Source organism: Elephas maximus, chromosome 3, assembly GCF_024166365.1.
Source record: "Elephas maximus indicus isolate mEleMax1 chromosome 3, mEleMax1 primary haplotype, whole genome shotgun sequence".
NCBI classification, from domain to species: Eukaryota; Metazoa; Chordata; class Mammalia; order Proboscidea; family Elephantidae; genus Elephas; species Elephas maximus.
In genome coordinates, this window is record NC_064821.1 from 650,359 (window position 1) to 662,697 (window position 12,339).

At 57.2% G+C, this 12,339-nt stretch overlaps 1 protein-coding gene and 1 long non-coding RNA gene across 2 annotated transcripts in view; one reads left to right on the top strand and one right to left on the bottom strand.

Annotated features, from left to right (window-relative positions):
• Window positions 1-3,211: 3,211 nt before the first annotated feature.
• On the bottom strand, window positions 3,212-7,426 carry LOC126071815 (uncharacterized). Its single transcript, XR_007516381.1, has 4 exons — window positions 7,178-7,426; window positions 4,174-4,292; window positions 3,631-3,707; window positions 3,212-3,457 (listed from the first exon to the last, which is right to left on the bottom strand). It is a non-coding gene; the product is annotated as an uncharacterized LOC126071815 (long non-coding RNA).
• A 4,100-nt stretch (window positions 7,427-11,526) lies between these two features.
• The window catches only part of ARID3A (AT-rich interaction domain 3A), a 40,885-nt gene continuing 40,072 nt past the window's right edge, over window positions 11,527-12,339 (top strand). The window contains exon 1 of the mRNA XM_049876086.1: window positions 11,527-11,986. Within this exon, the coding sequence (XP_049732043.1) occupies window positions 11,589-11,986 (398 nt within the window). The 5' untranslated portion in view covers window positions 11,527-11,588. The remainder of the gene's footprint in view (window positions 11,987-12,339) is intronic.

The following is a 12,339-nucleotide window of genomic DNA, read 5'->3' on the forward strand; positions in this document are numbered from 1 at the left end:
CTGCCATATTCTATTGGTGGGGGTCATCAGAAGTCACCAGAGCAAGAGGTGGGGGCAGGGATGTACTCTCCCTCGGTGGGTGGAGCTTCATATGCCTAAGAGGAGCGGAGGAGTTTAGGCATCCCCTCAACAGTCTCTCAGGCCTCGGGCTTAGCTGCCCTGGAGGACAAGCACTCATCTTTTTGAGGGCCCCTGTCCTTCTAAATAGTTTAGGGAACGTTGTTGTTGCTGTTGGCTGCCATCAAGCCAGCCCCAACTCATGACGACCGCATGCACAATGGAGGGAAACACTGCCCGGTCCTGCACTGCCTCCATGATCCGCTGCTGATCAGACCATTGTGATCCACAAGGTTTTCATTGCCTATTTTTCAGAATTCACTGGCCAGGCCTTTCTTCTGAGTCTATCTCAGTCTGAAAACTCTGCTGAAACCTGTTCAGCATCATAGTGACATGCTCACACCTGCACAGACAGACGGTGGTTATGCAGGAGGCACGCTAGCCCGGAATCGAACCCAGGTCTCCTGCATGGGAAGTGAGAATTCAACCACTGAAACCAACAGGGCCTCCAAACACGGCCTCCAAAGTTGCTGACGTGCCGAGGTGAGACCAAGAGGCTGGAACATCATGTTGTTGTGTTGTTAGGTGCTGTCGAGTCGGTTCCGACTCATAGTGACCCTGTGCACAACAGAACGAAACACTGATCTGCCCTGCGCCATCCTTAAAATCGTTGTTATGCTTGAGCTCATTGTTGCAGCCACTGTGTCAATCCACCTCGTTGAGGGCCTTCCTCTTCTCCGCTGACCCTGTACTCTGCCAAGCATGACGTCCTTCCCCAGGGACTGATCCCTCCTCACAACACATCACAAGTTTGTAAGACACAGTCTTGCCATCCTTGCTTCTAAGAAGCATTCTGGTTGTACCTCTTCTGAGACACATTGGCTTGTTCTTTTGGCGGCCCATGGTATATTCGATATTCTTCGCCAACACCACAATTCAAAGGCGTTGATTCTTCTTCAGGCTTCCTTATTCACTGTCCAGCTTTTGCAATACATATGAGGTGATTGAAAACACCATGGCTTGGGTCAGGCGCACCTTCGACTTCAAGGTGACTTTTTGCTTTTTAAAACTTCAAACATCATGCAATTCTCAAAGATATTTCACTGTGATTTTGGAGAAAATTTACATAGCAGATTAAGTTCTCATATAACAATTTCTATAGATATTATTCAGTAACATTGGTTACAGTTTTCACAATGTGTCGGTGTTCCCGTTATTTCCATTCCGGCCATTCTGTTTCCACCAGTCTAGCTTCCTTTCCCCTCTTACCTTCCACCTTTGTTTAGGGTCAGTGTTGACCATGATGCTTCACTTAGATGATTATTTAGGGGAACACAATACTCACGGTGATAGTATTTATTTTATGAGACAGTCTGTGTTTCGGCTGATAGGAGACAGCTGGAGTGGTTTGAGTTCCAAGTTTAAAGGGTAACATCGTGCGATTTTGACATTTAAGATCAGGGCCTCCTGGCCTGGACTGGACATGAGCGTGAAATTCTCCCCTCTGCCTAAAGGTCCTGCTCATTTCCCTCCCCCCACCTTGTCCCCCAGCCTCTAGGCTCCCTCTGGGGCTTCTGAATGTACTGTCTTCCTTCTTGGCCCAGAACCTTTGTGTCTCAGTTGCTTCTTTTTTGCTGGGGACACCCTCACTCACACATAAAGTCTCAGCTCAGCTGCCTCCTCCTCCAGGAAGCCCTCCTGGACCCTGCATTTGGATCCTGGACCCTCTGGGCCTCCCAGTGCCTTGTGCCTCCCCAATCACAGCTGTGATCACCTCGTGCTGTGCTTCCAGGTACACGTCTGACTTGGTCCCCACAGCCCAGTGCCCACCAGGGTTGAATAAACATCCGTGGGATTCATAGCCAAGTGTGCAGTGGCCTTACAAGAGGCAGAGTGAGCAGAGGGCTGGAGGGAGCAGCAGAATTTCTTAGTAAAAAACGAATTATGAAAACCACTCAGACAGACAGTTGAAACTGCGTGGCTGGAGTGGAGCTTGGAAGGGAGATGAGACAAGGAGAAAACAGAGGTGATGAGTTGGAATCAACTAGACAGCAACGGGTTTGGTCTTGGTTTTTGTGGACCTTGCAGGCAGCAGGGATGAGCTGGGTCTTTGTTACGAGAGCCAGAGGATCCATGCCAGGCTTCTAAGCAGGAGGAACAGGTCCAAGGTAAGTGAAGGACTTGTCAGCTTCTTACAGGGAGTTCCTGACTAGCTGTGGAGCTCCATTCCAATGACTCCATCATAAGTCAGTTCTGACTTGAGGTGAGTACCTCATTTTTTTTTTTTTTAAGTTTTCATTATTTTTGCCTTTTATTTTCAGTATCTTTACTTGTCTTTGGGTGTTGGAAACGTTACACGTAAACTTACAGTATGACGACATCAGCAAATTACACGCTGCAACATTGTATACGGTACATATTACTAAGATAAGATGTACGAAAAAAGCCTGACAGTTGCAAGTGTGGTTCGCCATAACTGGAACCTGTCCTAAGGTGGGGATTACTTGTATTTCATACCATTCTTCTGACCTTTCAGGCTGCCAAGACCAGGCAGGCAGCAATGTAGCCAAACTGGGAGAGGGGTTGGGGACTGGAGGTCTGGATGAGGTGGGAGAGGGGTGAGCCCGAGACCCCAGACCCCAGTCTGGGGCAAGAGAGGGTAGGAGGAGATACCCTGCCCAGTTTGAGACGCTGAGTGGACTGCTTGTGAGTAGGGTTGCCAAAAACCAGAAAAGCAAAGCTGTTGCCGTCAAGTTGATTCTAACTCCTAGTGACCCTATAGGACAGAGTAGAACTGCCCCATAGGGTTTCCAAGGAGAGCCTGGTGGATTCGAACTGCTGACCTTTTGGTTAGCAGCTGTACCTGTTAACTACTACACCGTCAAAATGCAGGCTTCTAGCTGACTTCGAATTACAGGTAAACATCGAATACTTCTTCAGTATGAATGTACCTCAAGCAGGAGGCCCTGGGTGGTGCAAACAGTTAGGCGCTCAACTACTGGCAGAAGTTTGGGGGTTTGAACTCACCCAGTGATACTGCAGAAGAAAAGGCCTACCTAGTGATCTGTTTCCGTTAAAACTGTTGTTGTTGTTTTAGGTGTTTGTCTTAGTCATCTAGTGCTGCCATAACAGAAATACCACAAGTGGATGGCTTTAACAAAGAGAAATTTATTTCCTCACAGTAAAGTAGGTTAAAAGTCCAAATTCAAGGTGCCAGCTCCAGGGGAAGGCTTTCTCTCTCTGTTGGCTTTGGAGGAAGATCCTTGTCCTCAATCTTTCCCTGGTCGAGGAGCTTCTCAGGTGCAGGGACCCAGTGTCCAAAGGACGCGCTCTGCTCCTGGTGCTGCTTTCTTGGTGGTACAAGGTCCCCAGCTCTCTGGTTGCTTCCCTTTCCTTTTATCTTTTGAGAGGTAAAAGGTGGTACAGGCCACAACCCAGGGAAACGCCCTTTGCCCTGGGTCGGGGAGGTGACCTGAGTAAGGGTGATGTTACAATCCCACCCTAATCCTCTCAACATAAAATTACAATCACAAAATGGAGGACAACCACACAATACTGGGAATCATGGCTTACCCAAGTTGACATATTTTTCGGGGGACACAATTCAATCCATAACAGTGCCATTGAGTCGGTTCCGACTCATAACGACCCTATGCACAACAGAACAAAACACCGCCCAGTCCTGCGCCATCCTCACAGTTGCTGCTATGTTTAAGCCCATTGTTGGAGCCACTGTGTCAATCTATCCCTTTGAGGGGCTTCTTCTTTTCTGCTGACCCTGTACTTTACCAACCACAAGGTCCTTCTCTGGGGACTGATCCCTCCTGACAACATGTCCAAAGTACGTGAGACAAAGTCTCACCATCCTTGCCTCTGAGGAGCATGGTCCCCACAGCTCTCAGCCCAGCAATTTGGTCTCTCAGGGTGTTTGACTGTGTCTGTGGAGCTTCCATGACCTTGCCTTCTTCTAAGACAGATTTTTTCCATCTTTGAGGGTGTAATAAGATTACAGCCAGGAAAGCCCTGTGGAGCTGTTCTTCCCTGTCACATGGGGTCCCCGTGAGTCCCACTCGATGGCAACCAACGACAATGTTCCATGCAGTATTTGGTACATACCCATTGCTGTCGAGTCTGTTCCGACTCATAGCTACCCTGTAGGGCAGAGGAGAAGGGATTCCAAGGTTGTAAACCTTTTGGGAGTGGACTGCCACATCTCTGTCCCGCTGAGATTCACTCTGAAATAGCATACGTTATTTGAAATTAAAATCTAACTGCTCATTCTTTATTTTACCTGGTAACCCTACTGTGAAGTATTCAAAAGGAGCTACACAGGAGAACATGGGTCCGCGGGTCTCAGTTTCCCCAAAGCCCACCCGGGGTAGTCCGGGGCAACGCCTCGTTTTTTTTCTGGTGAGACGGCGCCACCTGGCGGCCTTGGGCGGGAGCCAAGACCTCGCCCACCAGGCTGCAGCACCCCAGGTGCCCGGCAGGTGGCGCGCGCCACCCACGGAGGTTCCCGCCTTCTCTTCTGAGCTCCGTGGGCCCGTGGGGCGTCCCCAGCGCAAAGGACGTCGCTCATTCACACCCCAACCTGGGGCCCGACCGGCTGAAAAATGAAAACTCTCTAGGATCCCTAGTTTCCCCCACATTTTGACTTTATCAGCTTGGCACTTTTGCTCTGTGGTCCCTTTCCTCCAGGAAAAAATATTAAAAATCATATTTTACGGCGGCACTAGTATAAAGGCAAATATAACCAGGCTAAACTAATGATTACTTAAAAAAAAAAAAAAGAAAAAATTGTCGAGTCGATCCCGACTCATAGCGACCCTATAGGACAGAAGAGAACTGCAGCATAGGGTTTCCAGGAGCGGCTGGATTCAAACTGCCAACCTTTCGGTTGGTGAGCAGCCAAGCTTTTAACCACCGCTCCACCAGTGCTCCAATGATTATACGTTTGTTATTATTATATGCATTTTTTTCTTTTCATTTTAAAATAAAATAAAATGACCTGTTTGTGGGTACTGGGTCTCTCATGTCTAATGGATAATTTGGTCTGGGACAAGGTGGGTGAACACAGAGGTGGGCTTGGTGGCCAGGCCAAGCACCCCACTGAAGCCTTTTATTTTGTGAAGGAAGTGGCGGCTCGCTGGATTTGGTCTCCAGCTCTGGGGCGGGAGCAGTGGTGGTTTAGTGGTAGAATTCTTGCCGTTCATGCAGGAGCCCTGGGTTCGATGGCTGGCCAATGCCCTTCACATGCAGTCACCACCTGTCAGCAGAGGCTTGTGTGTTGCCGTGATCTGAACAGGTTTCAGAAGAACAAGAAAGGCCTGGCTATCAGTTTCAGAAAGTCAGCCAATAAAAACCCTATGGATCAGATCTGTAGCTGGTCGTGGTGATGGCACAGAACCAGGCAAGGCTTTCTTCTGCCACCCATGGGGTCATTACGAGTCAGGGACAACTAACAACAACAACCCGTGTGTGTAACACTGATAACTCTGGGCCCAAGGCGGTTCTGGCCAGGAAGCCTTACAGGGCTGGGATGGCTGTACCCATTCCACAGCTGGAGAAAGAGACCAGAGAAGGTCCCCGCTGTTGGGAACTCACACAGCCAGAATGCAGCTGGAACCTGGGCCTGCTGCTCACCCCAGCTCCAGGCATCCTGGGATGTGTCGGGAGCCAAAGAGTCTGTGTATAAATTCCCAGCTCCCTCACTGGGCTAAAAATAGGAGCCCCCTCACTGGAGGCCAGCTGCAATGACTGAAGCCCCTCACCCTCCAGGGCCCCAGGCCTTTGGGGAAGCTACAACCAGCTAAGGCGCCTCTCCCTGGGAAATGAGAACAGGCCTGTGCCCATCCTGCCCTTTGGGCCTATTATGCCCCCACCCTGTCCTCTTTCCTTTAAACAGATAAAAGTGTAATCTTCAAAACAAATGTAGGAGGCATGAATGAGTACTGACCCATTTTACAGAGTGGGAAACTGAGGCACACAGTTTTTGTTTTTTCTTCCAAGCACCAGACTGGGTGGGGCAGGAGGTGAATTCTAGTCAGTTTGAGCCCATCTTTGCTGGGGAGGGGGCTTCCCGGGGTGGTGGCTGTGCCTTGGTGACGTGGCCTTAGAGGATCACTTCTCTTCCTTCTCCCCCAGCTTACCTGGGTCTCAGAAAGGGCGTCCAACTCCCCACCTCAGGGCAGACATCTCGGCCTCCCCCCTGGGGGTGGGCAGCTGAGGATGGGTGTTTAATAACCCAAAGATAAAGGTCTCCCAGCCATCCACTACAGGCCACAGGACGCTGGGGACTGAGGCCTGCCTTCTGGGAAGTGGCAGGGGGAGTGGGGTGGGGAGACAGGACTCCTGGCCTGGGGTCGGGGGGGCAGCTCCTCCACACTCATCTCGCAGGGCTTGGGGGAGAGGATGCTATGGGGGGGGCACAGACAGGGTGGCCCTGTTGTGTGCCTTAAGGGAGAGATGGGGGCTGCACACGACCCCCCACCACACTTGAGACTAGGAACCCAAGCCCCCCTGGTGGGGAATCCCGAGAAACGGAGACGGGGGGCTCTGGGTAGCCCCTCCCACTTTGCACTTATCTAGACTGCAGCCTGGGCCCTACCATTAGCTACCAGGGGTCGCCTCTGGGGCTCAGGCCTCCGGGTTAAGCCCACACCCCCACCATCACCTTCTCCTCGCCTCAGTTTACCCCTCTGCGAAGTGAGGACGATAGGCATCTCCGCTACACGGAATGTGAGGATTGAACAAATTCACGAGCTTCACGCACTCGGCATAGGCCGGGCAACCGTGCGCTGGGAACAGGGAAGTTAGGATGACCGGTGATGTGGAGAGGGTCGTTTTTGTCCCGCCTTTGCACGGTGAGTTGTCGGGTTCCCGAGAGGCGGTGACCATCCGCGGTAGGGGCAGCGAGGACATCCGGATGAGCCTTCCCCGGTGCCTGGCGCGCACCCGGACGCCGACCCCCGCGCCTTTGCCTGTGCCATGCGCCCCACCTGGCGGCCGTTGCCTTTCCAAGACTCCTTCCCACCATGCAGGGCCCCACCGCAGGGCCCGGGACCCCGCCCTCTACCCCGTGGCTCTTTCCATTTCCTTGGACCGCAACTCAACCCTTTACCTGTTTTCTTAATCCCCACGGCTGTCCCCATTTCACAGATGGGGAAACGGAGGTCCATAGGTCCATAAAGTCCCTTGCTTCACGTCGCATTGTAAGGGGCCGGGATAAAACTCCAAGTACGGGAGGCCCCTCCCAGGGGCTCGGTGGGATGGGGAGCGAACCCGGACCAGGCGAGGGTTCCGCAACCCACCCGAGCGGGGGCCCAATCCCCTCTCCGTCCCCTCAGGCGCTCCCAGCCCCGCCCGCGCCCTCCGCGCCCTCTGCGCCTCGGGCCGCAGCGCGCACTTTGCCCACCGTCCCTAGACGGGGGCGGGGCCTCTCGCGTTGCTTTTTTTCCCCTTCCCTTTATTATTTATTATCACTTAAAGGGGCCGCGACCTCAAATTTTCCGTCCACTTTCTTCCCCCTCGATCCTCCCGGGCGAGTTCTGTGTCGCCCGGACCGAGCGCGGGGGCCGAGGGGGCGTCCGGGGAAGGGGGAGGGGGCCTCGCGAGACCCCTCCCCGCGTCCCGGGCCGCCGCGCTGAATCACCGGCGAGGTATTTGCATCTGAGAGCGATTTGTCACCGGGTGATTTGTCTGCGGGGCGGTGAGCGCGCCCGGGGTGGGGGGGCAGGGCGCGGAGGGGCGGGGGAGGCCGCGCGCGGGGAGACTTTTACCAATCGGGTCGGATGGGGGTGTAGACGCGGACACGACTGGCGATACGGTGAGTCGGCGCGAGGCGCAAACCCGGCGGCGGCCCGGGCCAGCAGTGCGCAGCCGGGGCCGGAGGCCAGGCCGGGCAGGGCAGGGCAGGGCCGGACCCGGGCGCGGGGGCATGTGCCCCCCGAACGGCCCCAGCTCGGTGAGGCTGGGCTGGGGGGCGGGCTGGCCTTCGAAACCGCGGTTCCGGCCCCGGGGTGGGCACGGCGTGCCTGGGAGCGAGTGGGGGGACCCCACGGTTGGGCAGGCACGTTGCGGGGGGTGGTCCAGGGCCGGGAGGGCGACCCTAGCTGGTCCGGACGTGGGTGGATTTCTCCGCGCCCCCTTCTGGGACGGCCGCACTCGGTCCCACAGTGCACGGGGGTGATCGGGGGTCGCGAATGCGCGCGCTCCCTCTCCCCACCCCGGCGGAAGGAAATGGTCTCGCTGCGCGCGCGGGGGGCTGCGCCCTGGGTTTTTATTTAATTTTTGTTCTCGCCGTAACCGGGTGTCTATCCGGGAGCCCAGAGAGGTGGGGGCGCCGGGAGGAGAAGGCAGCTACGGGCTGCCCTCCCTGGCTCCGTGGTTTTATTTATAAAGTGCTGGCTCTGAGAGCAGAAAGGGGCCCCTGGTGACACCGCGGTACCCGCATGCAAGGGTGGGGTTCGGCTCCCCAAAGTTTCAGTGCCCCCCAGATACAAAAGCGGGCGCAGGAAGCGCGGGGAACGCGCGTTTGTCAATCCCAACGTTCGGCGTCCGACCCCAGGCGGCGGGTTTGTCAATACCTTCCGTTTTCAGTCTCTCGGGCCGGAGGGGAGCCCCCCCCATGCAAATCGGCCGCTTTCCAAGAAGCCTTTGAAATCCGGACCGGGGTTTTTGTCGTTTTATTTCTTGTTCAGTTTTTCTTTTTCACTTCCTCCGGGTGCCCCCACCCCTCGACTCTTTCGACCCCTCCCCAGTTTAATGCCCCTGCCCCTCCCCCTCCTCTTCCCCTCGAGGAGTGAGGGGCCCCTTTCACCACCCGCGGGCCCCGGACTTGCACAACTCTTTAAATAACCGTGTTTTGCAAGGCCCGGGCCCCAGCGGGTGACCTCTCTCCGGGCGGCACTGGGGGAGGGTGTGGCCCCGGATCCCTCCCCGATCTCCCTCCAGCCCCAGCGACCATCCAGCACCCCCCATCCCGTTCCGTCTTGGGAATGCCTTCCCCTTGGAGTTGTCATAAAGTGGGGGTGGGGGCTGAGGACAAAGGGTTCACTGGGGGAGGGGTCTGGAGGGGGTGGGCGTCGTTAGCTTGGGGTTAATGGCGACTATGGGGGGCCGAGGCCTGGGCTGGGGGGCTCTGGGGTTCCCACCTGCCCCCACCGCTGGCCCAATGAGGAGGCCTGTCCTGCTCCCCTCCCCCACCGGGAGACCCGAAGGGTCATTAAACCCAGCCGGCCTGAGAGGGGGGGCTCCCTGGGGGGGGAGTGGCTTCCTCTGGCCTCTTCCTTCTGCCCCCCAAAGGGGGGGCGTCGCCTGGAGCATTTCCGTGGGGGGGGGCTTGTCTTGAAGTTGTCAAAGGTGGGGGAGGGGTGATGGGCCAGACCAGACACTGGGCAAGAAACGTCCCCTCAGCATTTCTGGGGCTGGTGGGGGGTGACCAGCAGCCCCCCCCGCCCCGAGGTCGGGGATTGGGTGCTGCTTCCAAAGGGCAGGGCCCGGCTGGTCATTTCCCGGCCCCGTGGCCTCTGAGCAGGTCTTTGTGTCCTGCGGCCCTAGCCCCCCACCAGACAGATGGGGACACTGAGGCCCTTTAGGGACATGGGCCCCGTACTTTCCCACGGGGGCCACCCACCTGCCCCCCCCACTGCCCTTTTACCCTGTGGCTGAAGCCCCAGGGGGTCTGGGTAAAGGGCATCTGTTTGGGTAGAGGAGGGGCATTGAGCTCCCTGTTGCTTCTGCAGAGCGGGGTCAACGCTGCAAGATCCCCCCTCCACTGGGTGAGACTCCACTTAGGTCACCGGGGGGTTTCTGCAGGGAGAGGAGGTCCACACTTCAAGATACCCCCTCCCCGTTGGGTGAAGCTTCGCTTAGCAGGTCACCAGAGGGGCTGGGAAGAAGGCCATACTGGCGATGGGGTCAGCCAGCTGTTGGGAGCCTCTCTCCACCCCCACCCCACCCCCTTGGGGCTTTTGCCTCCTCCCTCCACTCTCTGAGCCCCAACTGCTGCTGGAGTGGCTTAGGACCTTTGGGGGCTCAATTGCCCAGGTAGGGGTGGCCTCTTCCTGATCCTTGTTACTGTGGAGGAGGGTGGGGTTGTGTCCCCTCCCTGACTGTCCCCGCCATGCCCCATCTGGGGTGTCACCACCTGGCCTGTTAGGTTCTGTTCTGCCCGTTTTCTTGGTGGCCTGAGCAAGTGGGGGTGTGGCGAGGTTGTGGTGGGGGGCTGGGGCAGGATGCGGGTCTTCGTGTCCCCAGCCCTGACTGTACCCAGGTTCTGGGTGTGTCAGGACCTCCCTGCCCAAGTTGTGGGTGGGGACTGAACACAGTGTATTCTGGGACATTTTCTCCATTTGGGGTCCCAGATGCCTCCCTATTATACATCAAGAACTGGGGGACTTGTTTTCCCTGGGTTTCAGGCCCCTGCACCCCCGCAGCGAGAAGGGGGTGGGAGGGCAGCGTGGGAGGCATAAAGGACTGGTCTGACCTCACCCAGAGTCAAATTCAAATCCCACCCCTGTGTAGCTTTGAGGAAGGAATGTGGGCTTCTCCGATTCTCAGTCTCTTTGTCTGTAAGGTGGGGTCTGTGCTAGTGTCCCCTTCCTTGACACCTGAGTGGCAACTGCCAGGTGTTCTCTTTCCAGTTGTGAACTTTCTTACCTCTCACTTAGGTGCTGTGAGGTGGGCACTGTTATCCATACTTTTTGCACATGGGAAAACTAAGGCCCAAAGAATTTTGAGGTCTGCTGTCAGGATGAGATGAGAGAGCCTGTGGGGAAGGGTGCCATACAGCAAGCACCCAATGTGAGCCAGGTATTTTTCCTGTTAGTCCAAGATAAGGCAGGAGGCTTGAGGCCCCTCCCGGGCAGACTGTACCCACACGGGGCTGAGCAGCACCTGGAACTTGGAACCAGAACGCAAAGCCCACCTGGAACCTGGTGCTTGCAGCCACGGTACCCAATCAGAGTCCAGGAGCACTGCCCCCCTGCTCTATGAAGCAATAACCCAGGTCCTCCCTCTCCCCGGCAACAGAGTGTATCTCTGTGGCTCAGACGGCTGGGGGTCCCTCAGGAGTCCCGTGCAGAGTGACCCCCTTCCTGGGCCAGAGGGGGCAGATGGGGAGAGTGTGCTCCTCCCCCACCAGGAAGGCTGCCAGGTTTGCGCCTCTGGGGAAGGCTGTGAAGGGATTTTCTTGGTGGCCTCAGTGGGCTGACTTTTGGGAAGGATGGGGCTGGAGGAGGCCAGTGCTCCCTGACCTGCTGTCTTGCTGTCTCCCAGGTTTCTGCAAACACGTGAATGAGCCAGGCCCCTGCTGCCCCTCTCTGCCCGGCGTGACAAGGAGGGACCCCTGTGCTGCTGGCATGCCCCGCCAGCCCTAGGCCTGAGTCCGGCGGCCCCCGCCCCCACCCCCCGCCACCCTGCACTGCCCCGGCTCCCCCGCGGCCCCCACGCTGCAGTGCGGCCGGGCCCCCTCCCCGCAGGGGCCGCCCCCGCCGCCCGCCCCCGGTGCCCGGGGCCCGCCCCGCAGGGCCATGAAGCTGCAGGCCGTCATGGAGACCCTGCTGCAGCGCCAGCAGCGTGCCCGCCAAGAGCTAGAGGCCCGGCAGCAGCCACCACCCGAGCCCCCCGCCGGCCCCCCGGCCCGGGCCCGTGCTGGCCCCCTGGACGAGGACAGGGAGCCCGAGAGCAGCCGAATACAACGTGCACAGATGGCCGCGCTGGCCGCAATGCGGGCCGCTGCTGCGGGCCTCGGACATCCACCCAGCCCCAGTGGCGGCTCTGAGGATGAACCCCCGGGCTCTGAGGACGAGGACACAGCAGCCTTGGAGGGGGCGCCAGGCTCACCTGCCCCGCCTGGCCGAGGCAGGGAAGGGCTGGGACACGATGAAGGGGACGGGCACTTTGAGGATGTGGGCTCCGATGAGGACATGTGAGTTGGGGCTGGGGCATCTGGGGGTGTCCAGGGTGTCTGGGGGCATCTAGGGGTGTATGGGAGTATCCAGGGGCATCTTGGAGTGTCTGAGGGCGTCTGGGGGTGTCCAGGGACATCCGAGGTGTCTAGGGGCGTCGGGGGGTATCCGAGGACATCAGGAGGCATCCAGGGGGGCCTGGGGGATGTTGCCTTCTTAGAGGCTTAACCAGGTCGCCTGTAAATGGGGGCTTGAGTGGTTGTGCCCTGGCACAGCGGTGAACCAGACACAACCCCCACACCCCTGGGGCTGACTACCAAGGGCAGTGAAATCTGGTCGAACTTTACAAAAGTTGGGAATGCCCTCCCTTGTC